General features: G+C 50.4%; 2 protein-coding genes across 2 annotated transcripts in view; both read left to right on the forward strand.

Annotated features, from left to right (window-relative positions):
* EPHA2 (EPH receptor A2) overlaps positions 1 to 8,716 on the forward strand; it is a 28,781-nt gene extending 20,065 nt beyond the window's left edge. Inside the window, exons 10-17 of the mRNA XM_006866351.1 lie at positions 74 to 199; positions 294 to 479; positions 1,047 to 1,108; positions 1,199 to 1,408; positions 1,564 to 1,713; positions 2,327 to 2,520; positions 3,151 to 3,306; positions 8,611 to 8,716. Of these exons, the coding sequence (XP_006866413.1) occupies positions 74 to 199; positions 294 to 479; positions 1,047 to 1,108; positions 1,199 to 1,408; positions 1,564 to 1,713; positions 2,327 to 2,520; positions 3,151 to 3,306; positions 8,611 to 8,716 (1,190 nt within the window). The remainder of the gene's footprint in view (positions 1 to 73; positions 200 to 293; positions 480 to 1,046; positions 1,109 to 1,198; positions 1,409 to 1,563; positions 1,714 to 2,326; positions 2,521 to 3,150; positions 3,307 to 8,610) is intronic.
* Positions 8,717 to 9,762: 1,046 nt separating this feature from the next.
* FAM131C (family with sequence similarity 131, member C) overlaps positions 9,763 to 23,136 on the forward strand; it is a 99,605-nt gene continuing 86,231 nt past the window's right edge. Inside the window, exons 1-3 of the mRNA XM_006866414.1 lie at positions 9,763 to 9,826; positions 10,651 to 10,750; positions 15,990 to 16,100. Of these exons, the coding sequence (XP_006866476.1) occupies positions 9,763 to 9,826; positions 10,651 to 10,750; positions 15,990 to 16,100 (275 nt within the window). The remainder of the gene's footprint in view (positions 9,827 to 10,650; positions 10,751 to 15,989; positions 16,101 to 23,136) is intronic.

The raw sequence follows: 23,136 nt of genomic DNA on the forward strand, positions 1-23,136 counted from the left end.
TTGGCCCCTTCTACCCTCTCACAAGGATCCCTCCTCAAGCTATCTGTGACCTTGTCCCTTCTCTCCCTTCCAGAACAACTGAAGCCCCTGAAGACATACGTGGACCCCCACACATATGAGGACCCCAACCAGGCTGTGCTCAAGTTCACCACCGAGATCCATCCGTCCTGTGTCACACGGCAGAAAGTGATTGGAGCAGGTGAGCTCAGCTTGCTCTGCTGGGGGTCTGCACAAGTTGGGAGACCCCTGACACCAGCTGACTGGGATAACCCTCCCCTCATGTCTGCTTGCAGGAGAGTTTGGGGAGGTGTACAAAGGGACCCTGAAGGCATCAGGGAAGAGGGAGGTGCCTGTGGCCATCAAGACGCTGAAAGCTGGCTACACCGAGAAGCAGCGTGTGGACTTCCTCAGTGAGGCCAGCATTATGGGCCAGTTCAGCCATCACAACATCATCCGCCTGGAGGGCGTCGTCTCCAAGTGTGAGCTCGGGCTGGAGATGATGGGTCAGGGGGCCTAACGGTGGGCTGCAGAGGGCTGCCCAGGGGCCGTCTGCTGGACTCTGTCCATCGCTGTGCCCATCTCTCCCCATCCCTGTGTCCATCTCCCTTACCCTGCATCCACCACTCCCACACCTGTGCCCATCTCTTCCCACCTTCTCCATGGAAAGGCTTGAGGCCAGACTCTAGCCAGCAATTCTGGGTGCCTGCTCTCTTCCTGCCCACCTCCCCCATCCCTGTGCCCACCTCCCCCCACACCTTTGCTCATCTTACCCTGGCACCTATGCCCTCTTCCTTCCACACTCGGTGTCAACCTTTCCCTATACCTGTGCCTATTCCCTGCCCCCCTCCCTGGGAGTCCTGTGTGGCACTGTAGGATAAGCACTGGACCACAATGGACTCAGGACCAACTCAACAGTGCTTAACAACTACCCCCATGCCTGTGTCCATGTACCCTCATTTCATGTGGTCATGCCCCCTCAACCTGTGCCCTGCTCCCTACTGCCCTAGCTGTCCCCTTATACCTATGTCTCCCCCATTCCCCTGCAGACAAGCCCATGATGATCATCACTGAGTTCATGGAGAATGGAGCCCTAGATAAGTTCCTTCGGGTGAGCAAGTGGGCCAGGGTCAGGGTGGACAGGGACTAGGGTTGCTGGTGGGATCTGGTCAGTTGTCACTGAGAACCTGTGCCCTGGCAGGAGAAGGACGGTGAGTTCTGCGTGCTCCAGCTGGTGGGCATGCTGCGGGGCATTGCGGCCGGCATGAAGTACCTGGCTAACATGAACTACGTGCACCGGGACCTGGCTGCCCGCAACATCCTCGTCAACAGTAACCTGGTCTGCAAGGTGTCTGACTTTGGCCTGTCCCGTGTGCTGGAGGATGACCCTGAGGCCACCTACACCACTAGTGTGAGTGGGGTACTGGGAAGGGTGGGAGCCATGAGGGACCTGCAGCCTTGTCCCACTCAGAGACAGGGACACCTCTGGGGAACACAGAGGAGGGACACGGGGCTCTCGGTCTGACCCAGAGGGAACAGTGGTGACTGGGTCTGGGCCCCCTGCAGGGTGGCAAGATTCCAATCCGATGGACAGCTCCAGAGGCTATTTCCTACCGCAAGTTCACATCAGCCAGCGATGTGTGGAGTTACGGCATTGTCATGTGGGAGGTGATGACTTATGGCGAGCGGCCATACTGGGAGCTGTCCAACCACGAGGTAGGACACCCGCCTGCCCAGGATGCGAACTTAAAAGCCATTCCTTCTTCCAGCCACTGTCTGGAGGGCTTCCTATGTAGTGGGCTTGTGCTAGGCTCCAGGGTGCACATGTGACTGTATGTGTAACATGCTCACTTATGTGTACATATATGTCCATTCCTGTGTGTGTATGTGTACATGTGCCTGGTGTGTCATCAGGCCTGTATTTTCAGGAAGGCTTCCCAGGAGAGGTTCTGTCTTTCTTAGATCAAGGGCAGAGTAGCCAGGTGGAATAGAGGAAGGGGAGATGTGCTCCCGCTGCGTAGAAAGGAGTGTAGATACTGGAGTAGGCTGGACTGCAGGACACACAGTGTGTCTGTCCCGTGGTGCACTCCAGGGTCCAGGTGTCCCCTTCTCCTTGGAACTCTGGAAACAGCCTTTTCTTAACATTTGTCCTTATACAGTTCAGAAACTTGCATGTTGGACTCAAGAAAGAGGCCTGGTTCATCTGTTTCAGGGTTCTCCTCCCCTTCATTCACTTAATTCACTGAGGCCCTCAGGGGACCTGCCTGGCTCGGAGCCATGCATCCTACCTCCTGTGGACACCCCCCTCATGACCACACCACTTCTTCAGGTGATGAAGGCCATCAACGAGGGCTTCCGGCTGCCCACACCTATGGACTGCCCTTCTGCCATCTACCAGCTCATGATGCAGTGCTGGCAGCAGGAACGTGCCCGCCGTCCCAAGTTTGCCGACATCGTCAGCATCCTCGACAAGCTCATCCGAGCTCCCGACTCCCTCAAGACGCTGGCTGACTTCGACCCCCGGTGAGTTCTATGTCCTCTGCTTGGGACAACCCCAGCTTTACACTTCAGGGGATTGGTCAGCCAGAGGAGACCCAGAAGTCACTCCTGGGCTTTATGTGGCTGCCAGTGTCAGACTAATGGAAGCAGGCAGAATGTGCTCAGCTCTCATGTAGACAGCCTGTGAGCTGGGTCCTATCGTGTAACTCATTATATATCCAAGGAACACAGCGATTAAGTATTTCACACAGCGGGCACGGGGCCAGTCTGGATTGTGCATCTAGAGATCTCAACCCCTTCTCTGAACATTTCGCTGTGTTGTAGTCCTGGTGTGGCGCTGTAGGATTAAACCCACAAGCTGCTCCTCGGAAACCCTATGTAGGGTAGATAGGAGTCAGAACCCACTGGACCACACTTAACAACAATGATTTTGTACCTGGATGGTGTTGTTAGTTAGTAGGGGCTGAGTTGGCAGCAGTAGTTATAATAAATACTCCTTGAAGACTCCCCATGTGCCAGGTTGTCATGGAACCTACCTGACTTGGCTCCCCAGTGCTCAGTGGATGAATTGCAGGTCAGGGAGCAGCAGGCCCAAAGCCCAGAGGGGGACTGGCTGCTACATCACCCTCACTCTTGGACTGGCTTCTGTTGCAGGGTGTCCATCCGGCTGCCCAGCACTAGCGGCTCCGAGGGAGTGCCCTTCCGCACTGTGTCTGAGTGGCTCGAGTCCATTAAGATGCAACAGTACACAGAACACTTCATGTCAGCCGGCTACACTGCCATTGAGAAGGTTGTGCAGATGACCAACGAGTGAGTCCACCCAGCCCTGTGCCCACCCTCACCCCGTCTGCCACCCTCAAGGGTTGTCAGCCCCACCTCCCCAACTCCCCCATCTTCTCTTTCTCTCTCTTTCTCCTCTGGGGATAGAGGCTCCGTGGGAAGGGTTGAAGCCAGGCCTGTAGCCAGCAATTCTGGGTACCTGCTCTCTTCCTGTGTCTCAGTCAGTCCACAGTGGGAGAAGAACAGTAATTGTAATAATACCAGTCACTGCCATTTGTTAGGGGCTGACTGTGTACTGACTCTGTGCTTGAGCACTTTGAATCAGCGCTCATGATATGGGTGGTCCAGTTAGTGTCCCCACTGTGTAGGTGAGAAACAGGTGCAGAGAGGTGTGGTGACTTGCCCAGGGTCCCTCAGCCACTGGGTCAAGAGGAAGAGTTCAACTCTGATCCACAGGCACCAGAGCTCTGGGACCTTAGCGGTTATTAGTAAAGAAACTGAGGCAAAGAGTTACCTGGCCTCCTTCTGGCCAACCATCACCTGATTGAATCCCCATTATCTTGTGAACAGGCATGGTGTTTGTTTTCCCATTTACCAAATGGGGAGATGTGGGTGGAGAGGGGCTTCAGAGCTTGTCTCAGGTCACAAGGCAGTAGTTATGGGTAGGATTCCTGAGGATTCCTGGGACCTCCTGGCCTGCTGCCCAGGAGCATGAACTCTGGACCAAGCTGCCCTACTCCCAGTACCTCTCTCTAGTGTTGATGCCCAGCCCTGTGCCCCGGCCTGGCCAGAAGTGCCATTCACCTGCTGCTGGCACTGGGCCTGACCCTTAGTCAAGCTGGCCCGGGGACCACTGCCTTCCTTTCTGACACCAGTATCAGGGCCTTGCCCGGCCTGGACTGGGTGTAGACCCTTCCCCCTCCCAGCCCCAGAAGGAGAGAACAATGCCCTTTTAACTGTTTGTTGTTGTTATGTGCTGTGGAGTCAGTTCCAACTCATAGCAATCCTGCATAGGGTTTCTGAGGCTGTAAATCTTTATAAGAGCAGAAAGCCTCATCTTTCTCTCGTGGACCAGCTGGTAGTTTCGAACTGCTGGTGGTGAGATTAGCAGCCTAATTTGTAACCACTATGCTATCAGAGCTCCTTTTTAGCTGTTTATGTCTCTAAAAATAGTGTTGGAGCCCAATAGTCCAACTTGTACAGAGCCCAAGGTCATGGCAGGAATGGGCCCTGGGGCCATGAGGTTTTGGGAACCAGATGGAGGGGGAGTAACTTGGGTGTCCCATAGTTCTGGGTCATAGAAATTCTGGGATTTGGGCTGGTGCATGAATATTCTCTGTGACCTCTGAAAACTCCTCAGGCTTCTAACTTGCTGTTGGTGGCCTCTGGGACAACTGAGGAGGGGAATCAGGCTGGGGACAGAGCGAGCAGAAGGTGCCTTGGTGTTGGGGAGAGTGTGCACAGAGCCGAAGGAGACAGGTGCCCTGATCGCTTGTTGCCAACCAGCTGCAGTCACATGTTGGACTTTTCGGTCACACTTGAGTTCAAGTTCATAGCTGCCACCTCCTTGTAGGTGCCCTTCATCAAATCAGTTTCTCTCCTTGAGTCAGGAGTTTCTCACCTGGGTGCAATGCAGACAGCACACCTGATACACAGCACGGGCTTAGTCCAGGGTACTCTTCTTTTCCTCCACTCACCATCAGTGGACAAATACCAGGGTCCCCGAGACCCCTCCTTTTCCCTGGGAATCTGGAATTCTGCCCTTCATCCCTCTAGGGCTTCCACCAAGGACAACGCAGCTTCTCTTCTGGGTGACCAGAGCCGAGGGCAAGAAGTGCTTACAGGAAGCACATGTTCTTAGAAGTTTCCCAATTTAGCACAGGGTGCTCCTCGGCCAATTCCTTTCCCACGAGCAGGGATGGAGCTATCTTGGATTGATGGAAGCTGCGTATGTGCGTGTGTGTTTTGTTTTGTTTTGAAAAGGTCTGGATAAATGCAGGAAGTCATCCATTGCTCCCTCCTCCTCCCACTGACTTCTTGGTGCTCGGAGCCAGGGCCTGTGGGGCTGACTCATTGCCACCCCTGCTTCTTCCTTCCCTCCAGCACTTTCTAAATAAGTGGGGAATCTCAGAGCCCTTTTGACAGCTGAAAGTTTTGTCTACACATGCCTTGAGCCCGGTGGGAGACTCTAAGATGGTCTCAGGATAATTCAGCTCCTTCCCCAAAGAGGTCCTCATTACGCAGTGATCCCTTCCAAGATCCCTTCTCTTCTCTCACATCTATTCTCTTCCTTGGGGCTAACTACTCACATCCACGTGGTCTCACAGCTGCCATCTTGATTTCAGCTTGAGCATTCACTGTGCAGTTTTGGAAACAGTTGGGTTTCTAACTAGACTAGTGGGTCTGTTTTCTTGAGGAGACAATGAACTTGGTGGGGATTATACTCCAGACAAATGCCCACCTAGTTAGTAATAGGGACCGAAGAGCATCCTCTGAAAACATTGAGGGCACAGGCTAACAGGGATGGTGGACTCTCCATGCCCTCAGCAAGGCTGTGGAGGAGGGGGGTGTTTGCTGCCTTTGTGGATAAACAGTTGGGTGATGCTCTAGGAGCCATTTCTCATTCTCCTCTCCTTGTGCCCAGAGCCAGCCCATAGTAGGTGCTTACTGTGTGCACGTGGTCTTTGAATATCCCAGGACCAGGACTGGCATTACATGTGCTTAGAATGAAGACCGGGTAGTGTAAAGGTGGCCTCATGTCTCTGAAGGGAGTTGACAGAGGTGACTGCCCTGGATTCCTGAAGGGGAGAAACTGAGACTTGGGACAGGAACAGACTTGGGTGGTCTACAATAGCCAGAGGCCTTTGGCCTGACTGTGACCCTCTCCCCAATCTGTTGTTCCGTTTATGGTTAGGAAGTGAAGTAGCTAAAGGAAGGAAAGGCTTTGTTAAAAAAAGGGAGGGGCCCGGGGCAGGCTGCTCAGGAGCATCTAAGTAAAGCTGAAGCATCCCATTTCCATATGAAGAAACTGAGGTCCAAAGACAGATTTCGTGTTGTGCCATTGAGTCAGTTCTGACTCATAGTGACTCCTTGTGACAGTGAACTCTTTAGGAGAGCAAATCACCAGGAGTCCTTGGGTGGGTTTGAACTACCAACCTTTCAGTGCTTAAAACTATTGTGCCTCCAGGGCTCTTAATGACAGACTGTTGGTGAGTATACTCAAATTGTTTCCAACACATACTGACCCTGCATAGAGTTTCTGAGAAAGTGGCCGGTGGATTTGAACTGTCAATCTCACGATGAGCAGCTTAGTGCTTAGCCTACAGTGCTATAGCAGGACTCCAGAGACTGACTACCAAAACCTTGACTTTGAGTCCGGAGCAGAGCTACGACTGGAATTCAACCTACTGCCTCCCAGTCTAGGACTTTGGGCTTTCCAAATGGGCCTTGGAGGCAATCTCAGTTCCCACTGTATCAGATAAACCACACCAGTCTGGAAGAAGGGTGGCTCAGTCCCCACTAAAGTTTATTCATTCATTCATTTACTCGTTCTTCCTTGTGTTCCAGGAGCATCTACTATGTCCCAAGCCCATACTGGACCCCCAGGGGGTGGAAGTAGGGGAATGGTTGCAGGAGCTGAGGCCTTGAGCCTTTGGTCTCGTGGAACACAAATAGTCCACTGGTTCTGAAATTACATGCCAACATCTTCTGGGGTCTCATAAAAATGCAGACAGACTCTGTTTCACCTTCAGGAGTTCGGAGGGTGCAGTGGGCTAAGCACTGGGCTGAGCACAAGGTCAGTGGTTCAGACCCACAGGCTACTCCTTTGGGAAAAAATGCGACTTTCTGATCCTATAAAGATTGAGTCTCACAAACCCTATGGAGCATCTCTATTCTGTCTTATAGGGTCACTAAGAGGTGGAGTCTACTCAGTGACAGTGAATGACGTTTTCTTGGCTCCACCTTCAGAAAGAATGTTTAGTGGGTCTGGAGTTGGATCTAGGAGCCTTCCTTTTTAGTAAGCGCCTTCTTCCCTGGTGGTCAGCATGGCAATCTGGGTGTGGGAAAAATACTCAAGACCTCCAAATGTGGGTGATAGGTTAGGAAGTTCCCCCGAATGTCTGACCTCTGGTCTTCTTGCTGCTGAACGCTGGCCCACCTAGAGGTCCCACCCTACTCACGCACCTGAGTCTGCCCTTTCCTGCTCAGCACTTCTCTGGAGGCTCCCAACCTGTGGGAAAGTCCTGTCTCCGGAATTGCAAATAGGAGCTTGCACCATATAATTAGCCCCATTTACAGCCAAAAGACGGCCCATAAAAACCTGGGTGTTTTCATGGGTTTGAGCTGGTGGGTGAGGACTGCGGAGGAGAAAACTCCCAAAGTGAATAATAAATGTCCTGCTCCCGGGCTCCTGGGGAGCATAAGTGGTTTTATGAGAGGATGAGGGGCACAGAAAGGGGGGTGGGGAGCCCAGAGGAGTCTGCATCTCTTGGGATGTGGGAGAGACAAGGCTGTGGGCTCCTGGGTACATCTTTCCAAATCCTGATGCTACCTTCCCGCTGTGCCCCCAGCTTCTGGGGGTGCCCACCCTCTAGGTGGGAACTATTAACCCATTTTACAGATAAGGAAATTGAGGTTTCCTTAAAGCATGAAACCTGCCTTAGGTGATCCAGTTACCCCTAGAGGAACTGGAAGCCCTTCCCATTAGAGACATGTAGAGCTTTAACCCTTGATGGTCCCTCAGCAAGTATTTCTAGAGTCCTTCCTCAGTTTCTGGCAGTGGGAACTAGGAGGTGAGAGACCATGAGCAACAACATTGAGAAGGTGGGGTGGGTGTCCTTGGCATCCATCACCCTGGTGATGACATAAATGTTGTCTGGAGAGGCTTCAGCAAGGGACATGAAGGACAGACCCTCTTGGGGATTGATGTTTGATCACAGCTGGTTGGATTCCCACCTCCTGGAGAAATGACCTTTGGCAAGTCTCATTGCACCTCTCTGAGCCTTAGTTTTCAAAACTGCACAATGGGAGTGAACATGGCACCCACCTCACAAGACTACTGTGGAGGTTTGATGACAGACCTTCTCACAGACTCAATGGGTTGAATCATTTTTTGCATCTTCATTGATGGTAGGCTTCTTAGCAAACTGCTAGGAAGTGGACCCTCGCGGAGTCCTCACCCTAACTGGACCTTCTCACCTGCAGGTCCTCAAGGTCCCTGTTTTGTCTCCTTTCTGAATGTGCCTCTGCCTCCCTCCCATAGGTGCCCAGCACCTTGTGCTCAGCATGACTCCTCCCCAGCCTAACTCTCCCTCTCTCTCTTCCTGCCCACAGCGACATCAAGAGCATTGGGGTGCGGCTGCCTGGCCACCAAAAGCGCATTGCCTATAGCCTGCTGGGTCTTAAGGACCAGGTGAACACAGTGGGGATCCCCATCTGAGCCCCAACAGGACGGCTTGCCCTGGTCGGCCAAGAATACTTGAAGAAACAGGATGGCTTCCCTGCTGGCTTAGCGGCGCTGGGCCACCAGACCTCATTGACGCCACCCTGAAGCCTTTGCTGGTGGGGAGGGCGTTTCTCTGACGATACCCTGGCCTGAACTAAGTTGTTGCTCAGGGATCCTCGTCTGGGACTTCTTCCCTTCCAAGGAAGTCAGGCACTTAGCAGGCACCACCATATTCCCGGAGCCCCTGGAGCAAAGGCCTTTGGACAAAATGCTGGACATTTCCAAACTGACCTCCCTTTTGGCTTCTCCCATGAGACAGTTTGAGGGAGATGGAGTGGGGGTTAGTCCTTGCTGAGCGAACAGGGAACCTCATCATTCTTTATAAGAATTCTGCTGAGCTCAGGCTCCAAAAGGTTCCCCCACCTCCCCCAGTGCCTTCCTCAGATCCCCAGACCCTATCCTCAGCCCCCAAAGGGCCAAACTCTGGCTCCCTGGGCCCTTGCAGGACGCTTGGTTGTGTTGTGGTGTTTGATATATATATTTTGTACTTTGTGAAGAGAGTGTGTATGTGGCAAGGGCCCCACCAGGGTTGGGACCAGAGGAGGGCCTGTATCAGACATTCCCAGGACTGGAGGGGCTGGTGCTGGCAGGCTTTTTCCTGCCCATTCCCCATTCCACTGACCTCTCACCCTTTGGACAACATTCACTACTCTTGTCAGTGTTAATGATTTTTTTGGTTGGGTGTTTTTTTTTACCCTTAATTTATTATTTTTTTTTATATTTATTGTTAGAAAATGACTTATTTCTGCTCCGGAATAAAGTTGCAGATGGTTCAAACTGATCTTGGCTCTGAGTCTTCAGAACAGCATTGGGGTCTAAGCGGCCTCTTTCCATGCCAGGAGTGGAGGGTGGGTGAAGGGCTCTCTCCCCCCTCGAATGTTTAAACAGCTTCTTGCGAAATATAGACATGTAATCCTGGGAGCGGGGGTGGGGGGCTAGGCAGAGTGCCCGTGGAGCAGGCCCTACTGAACCCAGCCAACATGCCAGCAGGCCCTATCACCTTTGATCTGGAAGCTTCTGGAGAGGTTGGGAGGCAGACGATGGGTGAGAGCACCCTTCAGCCTCCCTCCCACATGTCTCCCTGGAGCTGTTGAAATAGATTCCTCGACCTTTCGTGTAGGGCTCTTAGGTTTACAAAAACTTTTCACAGGTTTTGGCTTGTTGGAGCCTCAACTCTCAGTTACAAGTTTTGTGGGTAGCCCCATTTTACAGAAGAGGAAAACTGAGGCTGGGCTCAACGACTGGGCTTGCCCAAGTCCACACAGCAAGTTAAGGGTAGAAGCTTGAATGGAATGCAAGGCTGGGAATCCTGATTAGACCTTTTCTCACAGATGTGCAGCGACTTGTTCTAAGTCACACAGCAGGAAGCTGCAGAGGCTTCTAAGGAAGCCAGAGTCCCGATTTCATACTCCGAAGTATTCTCTGCTGGACCAGGCTAATGTCTGTCATGTAAGAGGTTATTCACAGTGCCGCTTAGGAAGGTGCATGGCCACCAGGGACATGACCAGGTGGGCAGAGATATCTGGGGTATAAGTGGAAGGCTTCCTGGAGGAGGTGATCCCAGAGTTGAGACTAGGACAAGTAGGAATGATGCAGGCAGAGTACAGTGTAAGGTGCAGAGGCGTGAAACTGTGGTTGTGCAAGGGAGCCACAAGCAATTTGGTGTGGTTAGGGTGTGCCGAGGGTGCTGGAGAGGTCTCTAGGGCCTTGTAAGGCAGGTCCAGGAGTGAGGATTTAAGTTGAGGGCAATGGGGAGTCATTGAAGGTTTTAAGCAGGGTGTGGCATGATTACTCTGGTCCAAACAGCAGTCACTGGTCGAGGCAGATCTAGCACACAAGTCTCCTGACTCACTCCTGGGGTCTTCTAGTTGGCCTGCTTTGCCCTGACTACCTGCTGCTGTCAGAGAACTGCCTCCAGGAAGACCACATTCTGGGTCCCAGCCCACCCACCATCAGTGAGGCCTGCCAGTGAGGCAGGGAAGCAAAGAGAACCAGTTAGTGCTAGGTTGTCTGGGAATGCTAGGCCAAGGTGGCTGAATCTTATCTTCCTTGTACCTGACCCCTGCCTGGCCTGGCCCTGGTAGTAGCTGGGACTAACTACTACCACCACCGTTGGCAAAGCTGTCAGTCTTAAAAGGAGACAGCCTACTGCTTCAAAACTCAGAAATCTCAAAGTGGCTCAGCCACCTGACTGGAGACAGGAAGTGAGGCTCTGCATGAGCTGCATGAGCTAGGATTGCACTCATCACAATCCTAGTGGACGCATAGAGGGAAAAGCTTTGTTTTTAAATTAAACTCCAATCCGTCCACTGAGAAGGCCTGGGAGCAGTGACAGCCCAGATCCAATGAGCACACCAAGTGCCCAGACTTTGGATCCTAAATACCACTCTCCAGTGATAGAAACTTTCCACAGCTTCTTGGAGACATGACTGATGCTAGTGCTGAGAAAGGGAGAATGCCAAATGAGCTCGCAGTATCTTATAGTGCTAGGGAATAAGGAAATGTTTAAACAACAAACAGATGGGGGCATGTCAAACAAACACAGGAGCCACCCTGAAAGAGTTCCCAGTGATCAAAAGCTCAAACAAGTTGAGCAACAAAAATAACATAGTGTTAGATTACAACCCAAAGTATAACATAAATAAATATACATGAGTTCACCCTGATAAAAATAAATGACTGAATAAATAAATACATGGGGGGAACGGAACAAATCTTCCTTGCAGAAAAATTCCAGATAATGCATGCAGCTGCTTCTCTCTCCAGGGTTGTTAATTGCCATCATGTCGGTTTTGACTCAGAGACCCTGTATAGGGTTTCTGAGGTGAGTTTGAAACACTGAACTCGGTTCAAACCGACTTTGTGGTCCAGTGCTTATCCTACAGCGGCACATCAGGACTCCCTCTCTTTAATGTTGTTAAGTGCCATTGAGGGGCTGGTGAGCTTGAACCACTAACCTTGGGGTTCAAACTGACCTTGCAGTCCAGCTCATTAACCTGCAGCGCCCCACCAGCCCTTCTCTCCAATTGGTTGGGCTTAATACCCCAACAGCCTCGAGTGTGAACTGGACTTAATGTTTCATTTCCAAAAAAATTGTTGTTAAGTGCCATAGAGTCAGTTCTGACTCATAGCAACACTATAGGGTTTTCAAAGAGCGGCCAGTGAGCTTGAACCGCTGACCTTGTGATTCAAACCCATCTTGAGGTCCAGCGCATTAACCCACAGCACCACACCAGAATTCCCTCCAAAGAATAGCAGTATGGATGTATAGAAAGGGTTAACAAAAAGTGACTTTCAAATGGAGAAAGCTGGCAAGCACTTGTGTCACCAGGTAATCAAAGCTCACATCACCAGTGCAAAAACAAACAAACTAACCCAGAGCAAAGGAAAATTTTGCTTGCATTTGAGATCAGGTATCAGCCAACACTTATACGAGGTTTACTGTGTGCCGCCCACTGGGTCACTTTGTGTTTTACACGCGTTGGTTTATTTAACACAACAGCTCTGCGAGGTGGCTACTATTATTACCCCCACTTTACAGATTGGAACACCAAGGCACAGGGAGGCTCAGCAACTTGCCAGAACCACTCAGCTTATATAGAAATGGAAGGGACAGGAGTCCATTCCCTTAGCTCCCTGCCTATGCCATGCCACCCAACCAAACCCAGTGGTCATCAAATGGTTTCTGACTCACAGTGACCCTAAAGGACAGAGTAGAACTGGGGTTCCAAGGCTATAATCTATGGGAGTCTTGGTGTGACACTGTGGGCTAAAGTACTGGACTGCAAGGTCAGTTTGAACCACAAGGTCTGTAGTTCAAATTCACCAGCCACTCCTTGGAAACACCTCATACAGGGTCGCTGTGAGTCAGAACTGACTCGATGGCACTTAAGAACAACAATCTTTATGGAAGCAGACTGTCCATCTTTCTCTGGAGGAGCAGCTGGTGGGCTGACCTTTTGGCTAGCAGCCCAGCACACAACCTACTGTGTCACCAGGGCCCCTGTGGCATACCACTGGGCTCTTGGTAAAACAGTGACCCATTTGACACCCTTAACTGCCAAGAAAGAACATTCTCTCTGTTACAGCATGTACCTCCTTCGATGTGGTCTGAGAAACACTGGTTCTGGAAAAGCTGAGGTCCCCCCATAACCTGTCCAAAGCCCCCAGACTCCATAATGTCCTGTGCCTCAGGCGTTCAGGTGAGGGCAGTGGGGAGGAGGGAGCGGGCTTCCCTGTCTAAGCCTGACTAATGCTGGGCACTAGAGCCACAGAGGGGGTCTGGTCCCATTGTGCCCTCACTGGGCTCTCAATCTGGTGGGGGAAGTCATGGTGCTAGATTGTATTCCCAAATAAGAAGGGGAGAAGCTGGGTATCATGGGAGCTGGAAAGGCCTACAGAGCCAGACCAAGGATAAGTAGGAGTCTGCATAAGAACCTGTCTCTGACACCCACACCTGCATGTGATACCCACTTGCCATGGCTCCAATGATGGGACGAACAGAGCTCAACCCGAAGAAGAAAGAAGAGGAAAAAAAGCATCATCTGATATAATTTGATAAACTGGACCTCCGCCTATAAATGCAGTAGCTAAAAAGAGGAAACAAATCCCTGTTCCAAGAATTATTCCCACCCACTCCACACAAAGAGTAGATAGGGATGGGCATCTTGAACATTGGCTACCCAAAAATGGGAGAAGGGATACAAAGGTAAGAAGTGACTGGCTTACAAGCTTTCAAGGGGGAACCTAGATCCACAGGGCGGGAAGGATGGTAGAGTGTCCAGTGAGTAGTATCCGACCTGTCTAGGAAGGGCAGATGAAAAGAAATGCAGATGGGGCCCTTGGGATGCAAGGGTGAATAATTGTTACCAGGACTGATTGTGAGGACTGGAAATGTAAAGATGGATATTTTATAGCAAGGAGGGGAGTGATTAACCTTTCAGTCTAGGAGTGGAGGGCCCTGGGACCATCAATGGAGAAGAGCGGGAGAGCGGGACCCCACCCAGAGGAGCAGTGAGGCCTGAGACTGAGACAGAGAGGATGACTTGACGTGATGAGAGAGGGTGACGTGAGGAGAGAGGGTGACGTGAAGAGATGGAGTGGCTGGGGACTAGGGATCCGGAGAGGGAGAGGGGCTGTCTGCTGAGGACCGTGAGGGGAGGGCGGGCAGGAAAATGCTGAATTAAAAGAAAGAAAGAAAGAAAGAAAGAAAAAAGTTATCTGACTTTTATTTTATTAATGTAATGTTTAGATTTTCAAAAATAAAGAAAAATGTAAGTGAAAAAAAAAAAAAAGAACCTGTCTCTGCCCTGACAACACGCCCTCACCCCTCATGCTCCAAACCTCTGTGGGGTGGGGGGTTTGAGTCTCCTTGCCAACATCTGGGCCCCATTCTGCTTCCAGCACGCAGAGCCTATGGCTGTGTTACCACAAGCAACCTTAGATCCCAGCCTCTGCTCATACTCCCACCTTAGTCTACTCTGCTGGCAAGTGGGCTCCTAGCTGTAGGAGCCCTGGCACCTTTGATACACCCGACAAAGCCCTATGGGAAGTGAAGGGTGCAGGGCAGGAGTTATCGTATATTCTCCGCTTCTCCCAGTCAGGTCCTGCCTGGGGTTGGCTAAATAATTGGCAAATCCTGGAGGAATGGGTAAGTCCTCACCCCTCCCTGCCCACGCTGTCTCTTCTCCTACTGTGGGGCAAGGTCTGAGACAGGGTCTGTGCACAGTAGGACCTGCAAGAAGAGCTGCTGAATGGACTTGTTCAGGAAACATGGGGGTCCTCAGCTCAGTCCCTCTACACTTTAACCTAGACTGTGCTCGATGTCTGCATCACCCTCCCCTCGGAACAGTGGCTGACACCCAGTAGTCCTTCAACAAAGATTTGCTCAATAAGGAAATGAATGAGGGAAAAAGACTTGGGTTTTTAGAACCTGAAGGGCACTGTGGAGTCCTATGGAAAGCCAGATGTTTGATATCGCAAGATCTTGTATGAGAGATAAAAATCCTGTTGTCTTCGAGTCAATCCAACTCATGGCGACCCCATGTGTTACAGAGTGCTGTTGTTGTTGTTGTTGTTGTCAGGTGCCATTGAGTCAGCACCGACTCATAGCGACCTTATGCACAGAAGGACGAAACAATGTCCGATCCTAGGCCAACCTCACTACTGTTGCCACACTTGAGTCCATCCATGCTGCCACCTGACCAATCCATCTCGTTGGGGGTCTTCCTGTTATAGAGTAGAGCTGCTTTTTAGGGTTTTCTTGCCTGTAATCTTTATGGAAGCAGAATGCCAGCCCTTTCTTCCTTGTTGCCACTGAATGAGTTTGAACCACTAACTTCAAGGTTAGCAGTAGAGCACAAACCGTTTGTGATGCCCAGGGAGGAGCCTTGTACATTGAATAAGTACCGCAGAGAGTGTGTCACCTCCCTCTGACTAGCTGGAATTATACAAGTAGGGGAGGAGACGGGATCAAGTCTTCCTAAACACCGACTATGTGGCAGTCACCAGACCAAGGCATGCTGTCTGATTAAAGGAAGATCACAAGGTATATGCAAGGCATGGGCTATGGAGGCTTGTAATAGTAGAGCAATTGGACCAAGACCCCACCACTGGGAGGTGACAGGATAGGAACCGAAGGTGCTGAGTGAATTTTGGGGTCTGTTAGGGAGGAGGTCAAGGAGCTCTGGTAGCATAGAGGTTATGAATTGGGCTGCAAACCTCACGATCAGCAGTTTGAAACTACCAGCTGTTCCGTGGGAGAAAGATGAGGCTTTCTGCTCCAATAAAGATTTACAGCCTCGGAAACCCTGTACAGGGTCGCTATGAGTCACAACCGACTCCAGGGCACATAACAACAACAACAAAGGGAGCAGGGCAGTGGGGAGACTTTAGGACTGGAGGATGAAGACAGGGTGTATTGGGCAACTCCTGTTGCCAAGGCTCTCAGCATCTCTGGGTCTGTCTATCTATCTGTAGTGTGGAGGGCTCAGGGAAGTCCGTCTTGGCTGGGGTGAGGACCCCCTGCCCATCCTCTACCGCAGACTTGCCTGTTCCCCAGCTCCTGGCGCCCTCACCCCAGGCAGCCCAGCCCCTGTTGGGTCCAGCTTTCCTGTCCAAACCCTGGCAGCCAGTTTCTGTCGGTTTCTGGGAAGCAGCGGCCGCATCCTGCCCCTTCTGAGGTGGAGCCCCGCCTCTCTTCCACCAGGCCCGGGCCCTATTTCAGCAGCCTCATCACATTCCCAGTGGCCTCAGCAGCCCGGATCAACGGATGCCATTTCCACACTGGTCTGGCAGAACCAGACAGCTTTGTGACCAGGTATCCTGCTGGGAGGAGGGGCTTTTCCTCCAGCGGCCAGGCCCAGCTTCCAGGCCCAGACAGGCACATGCCAGGCAGCCCCTGGGACACACATCTGCTATGCCCATTTCCCTAAACTTCACCCTCTATGTCCCTTTCAGATCTGCCCTTGTATCCTGATGCTGAAACTCTCCTTCCCCTGGACCTTGTTGTTGTTAAGTGCTGTCAAATTGGTTCCAAATCATTACTACCCTGTATAGGGTTTCCGAGGCTGTAAATCTTTGTGGGAACAGAAAGCCTCGTCTTTCTCTCATGGACCATCCCCTCCCCTTCTTCTCGCCTGTGGATATTGCATTGTCTTTCTGGGCCTGACTTAACCCTGGTTCTCCAAGGTACCTTTGCAGAACCACTCTGCTACTGACTGGTGGGGGGAAATCAACAGCCCCCTAGCCTTCATCACAACTCAGGGATCAAAGCTGGGAGCTGTCTGTCTGTCCTTGTCCCACTTTTTTTCTTTCTGTGTATAATAAAATAATAATAGCAAGCAATTCTTGAGCACTGAGCACCTGTCTGATGTGAATCAAAATGGGTTGTTTTTTTTTTAGTTTTCATTGTGAATTAAGTGATAGTTTACATGGGAGAACATTAGCTTTACATTCATCTTCATCCTATCGTATATCATTTCATTGCAATGATTACAGTCCCCTCCCTGCATCATCAAACAACCAAAGGGTACATCCCACAAGCCTGCCCTCCTGGTCCGTTCATCAGCACACAGCCCTTCTCCCTCCCTGAGTCCAGAGTCCCCAGCCGCTCCATCTCTCCACATCATCATCTCTGCCTCCATCTCAGGCATCACTGCTTCTCTGGGTAGGGTCCCATACTCCATTCTTCTCCCTTGATGGTCCCAGTGACCTCCGCTCCGGGACTGTAAGATCAACCACTCCCCTCCTTTTGCTACAAAATGTCTACCTTTACATTTGCAACCCTCACAGGCAGTCCTGATAGCAACGATTCACTATTGTACCACAGTATCCTATCCCCATCTCCTTTCATCAGTCCTGCCCAGACAGGTTGGAAACCACTCAGTGGAGATTCTACCTTCCCCCATACCTTCTGGAATGAGGCTCCTTCTTGAAAGCTTGTAAGGCAGTCACTTCTTACCTTTGTAGCCCCCTCCTCCTCATCTTTGATAGCAAATGTCTAAGTTGCCCATCCCTGTCAACCCTGTGTACCAAGGGGGTGGGAATGATCCTCACTGTAAAGATTTGTTTCCTCTTTTGAGCTACTACATCCATAAGTATAGGTCAAGTTCATCAAATTGTAGCAGAGTACTCTTTTTTTCCTCTTCTTTCTAGTAGAGTTCTGATCATCCAGCCATCGAGGCCAGGTCAAGTGGGTACTATCTGCAAGTATGGGTGTTCTTGTGCATCCCCCCTCTCTTTATATCAGCTGGATGCTTCACTCTCCACTCTAGTTCTCTGTGGCTATGTCGCTGGTCCTGGGCTCAGGAGTCCCCCAGGTCTCACTATACTGCTGGCCAACCAGGTCTCAACCCAGGTTAACAGGAGTCTGTTGAACATGGTCGGACTCAGCTCACAACTTCATTGCTGTTTTCCCCACACTTCCCCTTATCGATGACCAACGTGGTCACCAGCAAAACCACATGCTTGTTCGTGTATTCCCCTTGAGTTTCAGTCTTGGAACTTGTTTTAAGTGACTTTGTTCACTTAATCCTCCCAATAACTCTAGGCACCAGCATTACTATGATCCCCTGGGTTGGGGCTCTGTATCTCCATTTACCTAGGACATTGCTGGTGTAGGTTTGTCATCCTAACCTAATTTGTAATAGCTACTTCTTTCCCTCTCTATCCCTATTTGGATAACTATTTGGCCTCCCAACCATAAGCACAGAGGAGTGAAGATCTTGCCCAAGGTCCTACAACTAGTAAGTAGATGAGTCAGGATTTGAATCCAGCACTGTGCCCCAGAACGCTGTTCTACAGTATAGATTGTTGCCCAAGTGGATGACCCCAAGCCTTCTCTACCTTGCATTTTCAATGGCCACCTCTGTCTCCCACTGCCTGGGGCTCTTCCTCATGTCCTAGGCAGGACAGACACCCTCTTACTTTACTGCTCATGTTCAGAGAGGATCCTGGGCTCACCCATCTTAAAGGGTCTCTTCCCAGGTTTCCTTCATGGCACTTAAAAAAAGCAATATAAAAACAAGAATATATGGAAGAAAACGCAAAATCCTACAAAGACCAGGCTTATTGGTTGGATAGAGACCGGTGGAACACTGAGATTGTACTCCTTGTTCACGTTTCAGATCTGGAACTGAATTCAATCCTGTGGCTCAATTTTCAGCCAGGCAATGGTGTTGGTGTGCTATGGAGTTGGTTCCGACTCATAGCGACCCTGCATAGGGTTTCCGAGGCTGTAAAATCTTTACGGGAGCAGAAAGCCTCATCTTTCTCCCACGGAACGGCTGGTAGTTTCAAACGGCTGAACTTGAAGTTAGCAGCCCGATTCATAACCACTACGCTACCAGAGCTCCTTCAGCCAAGCAATGTTGTTGTTGTTGTTATGTGCCATGGAGTTGGTTCTGACTCATAGCGACCCTGTACAGGGTTTCTGAGGCTGTAAATCTTTACGGGAGCAGAAAGCCTTGTCTTTCTCCCACGGAGCAGCTGGTAGTTTCGAATTGCTGACCTTAAGGTTCGCAGCCTGATTCGTAACCACTACGCTACCAGAGCTCCTTCAGCCAAGCAATAGGTAGGTCTATAGGGGGAACGACAACACTAATGAGGTACACATACCATAGAATGGTCAGCCATTTGAGATCCAAAGGGCAGTGTTTACCTAAGGACAAGATTCAGAAGGGCTGGGGAAGAAAGAGGAATGGAAACAGGAAACAGAAGGAGGAAGTGGATGAGTGATGTTACATAGAAGGGATTACAGTCAATGAGAGGAAACCAAATGTGTATGAATTGTGGAATGGAAAAGTGATGATCTGCTCTGTAAACCTCCACACGATTCACAATAGAAAGTTAAAATAACAAAGACAAGAACCAACAGCTTTGCTGAGAATTCACATATACCACTCATCCTTCCCAAGTATCTAATCCAGTGTCTTTAGTATATTCACAGATATGTGCAAACCTTACCTTAGCCCATTCTGGAACTTCTTCACCTGAAAAAGAAACCCTCTGCCTCTTAGCTAGGAGTCCTGGTGTGGTGCTGTGGGTTAATGTGCCAGACTGCAAAGCCATTTGGACAGCCAGGTCGATGGTTCAAGCTTACCAGCTGCTCCTCGGAAACCCTATACAGGGTCGCTATGGGTCGGAACCGACTTGACGACACTTCACAACAACAACATCCTCTTAGTTACCACCCTCTTAGACCATCTCTACCCCCACGCGCCCCCTTATACTCAGCCTGTTGTTGTTAAGTTGAGTCGATTCTGACTCTTAGTGACCCTGTATACGGTTTCTGAGGCGTGACTAGTGAGCTTGAGGTTCAAACCAACCTTTCAGTCCAGCGCATCAACCCACAACTCCACACAAGGACTCCATACTCAGTCTAGGAAGCTATTTATTTCTGTCTCTCTGGATAGTTCATATAAATGGAGCCATGCACTATATGATCTTTTGTACTTGGCTTCTTTCACTTAGTATGTTTGTGAGGTCCATCTATGCTGTAGCGTGTATCCATACTCCATTCCTTTTAACGGCTGGATACTGTGCCTTCATAGGACAGACCACATTGGTTGCCAGATAATGATGCGATGAACGTTTGTGTACAAGTTTTTATGTGGATTCATGTTTTAATTTCTCTTGGTTATATACCTAGGAATCAACCTGATGGGCATATGGTAATTCATATTTGACCATTTGAGGAGTCGCCAGATTGTTTTTAACAGTGGCTGTACCTTTTCCCATCCCCAGCAGTGTGAGAAGGCTTCCGTTTCCCTCTGTAAGCACTTTGTGACATTTTGATCCTTTGCAGCTGTCAGCTCACATGATGCAATATTATTTGTCATCAACCCTCGTCTCCCTCTGAGGAGGTCTGTTTTGTGGCTTCTGTATCTCCAGGCCTGACACACATGGAAGCCCCCAACTTGTTTGCTGACTGATTCAAGGATGATGCTGTGTGCTGAACAGATGATGGCAGGTGGGAAAGCCATCTCTCACAGGTTGCGGTCTGCAGGGGAAGAGATACCCAAGGAAATATCAATAGTACTCAACAGGTAAATGTGATGCTCATCAGGGAAGGCTTCCTGGAGGAGGTGGTGTCTGAGCTCAGACTCAAAGGGTGAGACAGGAAGGGAAGAATTTAGGGTATTCCAGGCTGTTGTTGTTGTTGTTAGGTGCCATCCAGTTGGTACCAACTCAGAACGAAATACTGCCCGATCCTGGGCCAAACTCCTAATTGTTGCCATGCTAGAGCCCATTGCTGCTGCCACTGTGCCAATCCATTTTGTTGGGGGTCTTCGTCTTTTTCTCTCACCCTCTATTTTACTAAACACGATATCCTTCTCCAGGGACTGGTTCGCCCTGACAATATGTCTGAAGTATGAGAGACGAAGTCTGGCCATCCTGGCTTCCAAGGAGCATTCTGGCTGCACTTCTTCCAACACAGGTCTGTCTGTTCTTTTGGCACTATCAATATTCTCTTCCAACACCATAACTCAAACACATCAAGTCTTCTACAGTCTTCCTTATTCACTGTCTAGCTTTCATATGGTTATTGAAAATATCAAGGCTTGAGTCAGGCACACCTTAGTCCTCAAACTGACATCTTTGCTCTTCAACACTTTAAAAAGGTTTTGTGCAGCAGATTTGCTTAACACAATATGCCATTTGATTTCTTAACTGCTGTCTTCACGAGTACTGATGGTTGATCTGAGCAAAATGAAGTCTTTCACAACTTCAACCTTTTCTCCATATATTTTGATGTTATTTATTCGTCCAGTTGTGAGGATTTTTGTTTTCTTTACATTGAGGCACAACCGATACAGAAAGCTGCGGTCTAATCTTCATCAGTAAGCCTTTTAAGTCCTCTTGGCTTTCAGCAAGCCAGGGTGTATCATCTGCATATCACAGGTTGTTAATGATGCCACATTTTTTCTCCATATAATCCAATTTCTTGGATTACGTGTTCCAGGCTGGGTAAGGCTCAAAAAATGATGGAACACGTGTGACTGGAAGTTGCCAGAGAGCAGGACTTTGAACCTTGCTGCCTTACTAAGGATTTGATTTTTCATCCTAAGGGTGGACCCGAAGGAGCCACTCCATGGTGCTTAACTGGTAGAAGAGGGCAAGAAAAACAGAGCAATTTTTTTTTTTTTTGGTTCAAAACTACGCTGTTCCCTTGTTAAAAAAAAAAAAAAAAAAAAAAAGTGCTTGACTTATAACAAAAGGAAAGTTGACTTTGCTGCTCATTTGTGGAGCTGCAGCATTACTGCCTGCCAGGCCTGGTCTTCCAAACTGCTACTATGCTGAGCCACTGAGTGTGCAGATGACACCCCTCACCCCCATGGCCCCAACCCCAGGCTGGGCATCTGGGAAGGTCCACTGTGGTGGTTTCTGTCACCACAGCGGTGGGGTGGGGGTGGGGGACTGCATGATGTTACAGGGCCCCATTGTGGCCCCCAAAGGGAGGTGCCCCCACCCTAGGTCTGCTCCTCACCCTGCCCAATCCTATTAAGCATGGGCTGGGGACAAAGAAAGGCACTATGTGTTTTAACTGTGTCTGGAGTGAGTCACAAGGCCATAGAGGGAGGGATCAGGAGACTGCATTCCAGAGCCCTCCATCCATGGCTTTTGCCATCTGCTGTCTCCAGGCCTCCAGCCCCAATTCCAGGCTGGCTCCTCACTGGGGCTCCCCAGTAGGGAGGTTGTAGAGAGACTCACTTGGGCCCCCAACATTTAGCCTGTGGGATGAAGAAGGGGGGCCTTAGGAGATTCCGGGAGGTGGTATGCCTGGAAGAGGAGGTCAAGAGTCGGCTGGAAGCCAGAGAGACAAAGTTCGTGATAGACAGGCCTGGAGAAGCAACCTCAGGGCAAGACGTGGGACTGGGGAGGGACAGGGACCGGAGGCACAGCAGCCAGCAGCATTGCAGGGCATTTATTAAACACCCACAGGAGCCCCTGGGTGGTGCAAACAGTTATGTGCTTGACTACTAACTGAAAGACTGGCAGTTGAAACCAACCCAAAGCACCTCAGAAGAAAGGCTTTGCAATCTGCTTCCCAAAGGTCACAACTTTGAAAACCCTATGGAGTACACACAGTTCTGCTCCACACCACATGGCGTTGTCATGAGTAGGAATGGAATTGAAGGCAACTGATTTGTTGTTGTTTAGTTGCTACATGAATTTATGCTGTGGGTCACCTTCCTCACGTCCCTGAGTGGTGGTGGCCAGCATGAAACTCAGACCTGGCCACTCTAGAGGGAGGTCTCAGCTCTGAGATGTCCTCTTTACCCAGGTGACCCCGAGTCTCCTCTGGTTCAAGCTCTGACATCAGCCCATCTGAGCTGAGGTTCCTCCTCTGCCAGAAACTCTTGTAGGTTCCCATTTCTTGGTGCCTTTGTTTACACGTCTGTAAAGTGGGAATAACAATACCCATCTCACCACTCAGCTGGTTCTGAGGGTTGGGCAAGATCATCTGAGTCAAATAAAAGCTGCTGGAAGTCATTGACCTCCCCCTTCTCCCGCTCCAGCCAAGGGAGAGGGCAGGGTCATTCCATAGACCCAGCACGGTCTCCCAAACCTCCACCTCTCCTTGGGCTCCAACCCTTAGACTAGTTCTCTCCCAGGCTGGTGTCTGTGTCCTTTGGTCACCCTTCTTGGACCTGAGACTGGGAGGAGGGCACAGCTGACTGGGAGACCCAGAATGGGGAGCAGGGGGTTCAGCCGAATGCTCGTGTGGGTTTCTCCATCTTTGGCAGAGTGCCCGGGCATGCAAAGAGGCTGGGGGCGGCTCAGTTTCAGGCAACAAAGCCCCCTTTCTGCCCAACTTGAGGAATGCCTGGCACCCACTCCCACCCCTACCC

Source organism: Chrysochloris asiatica, unplaced genomic scaffold (genome assembly GCF_000296735.1).
Source record: "Chrysochloris asiatica unplaced genomic scaffold, ChrAsi1.0 scaffold00090, whole genome shotgun sequence".
Lineage (NCBI taxonomy): Eukaryota > Metazoa > Chordata > Mammalia > Afrosoricida > Chrysochloridae > Chrysochloris > Chrysochloris asiatica.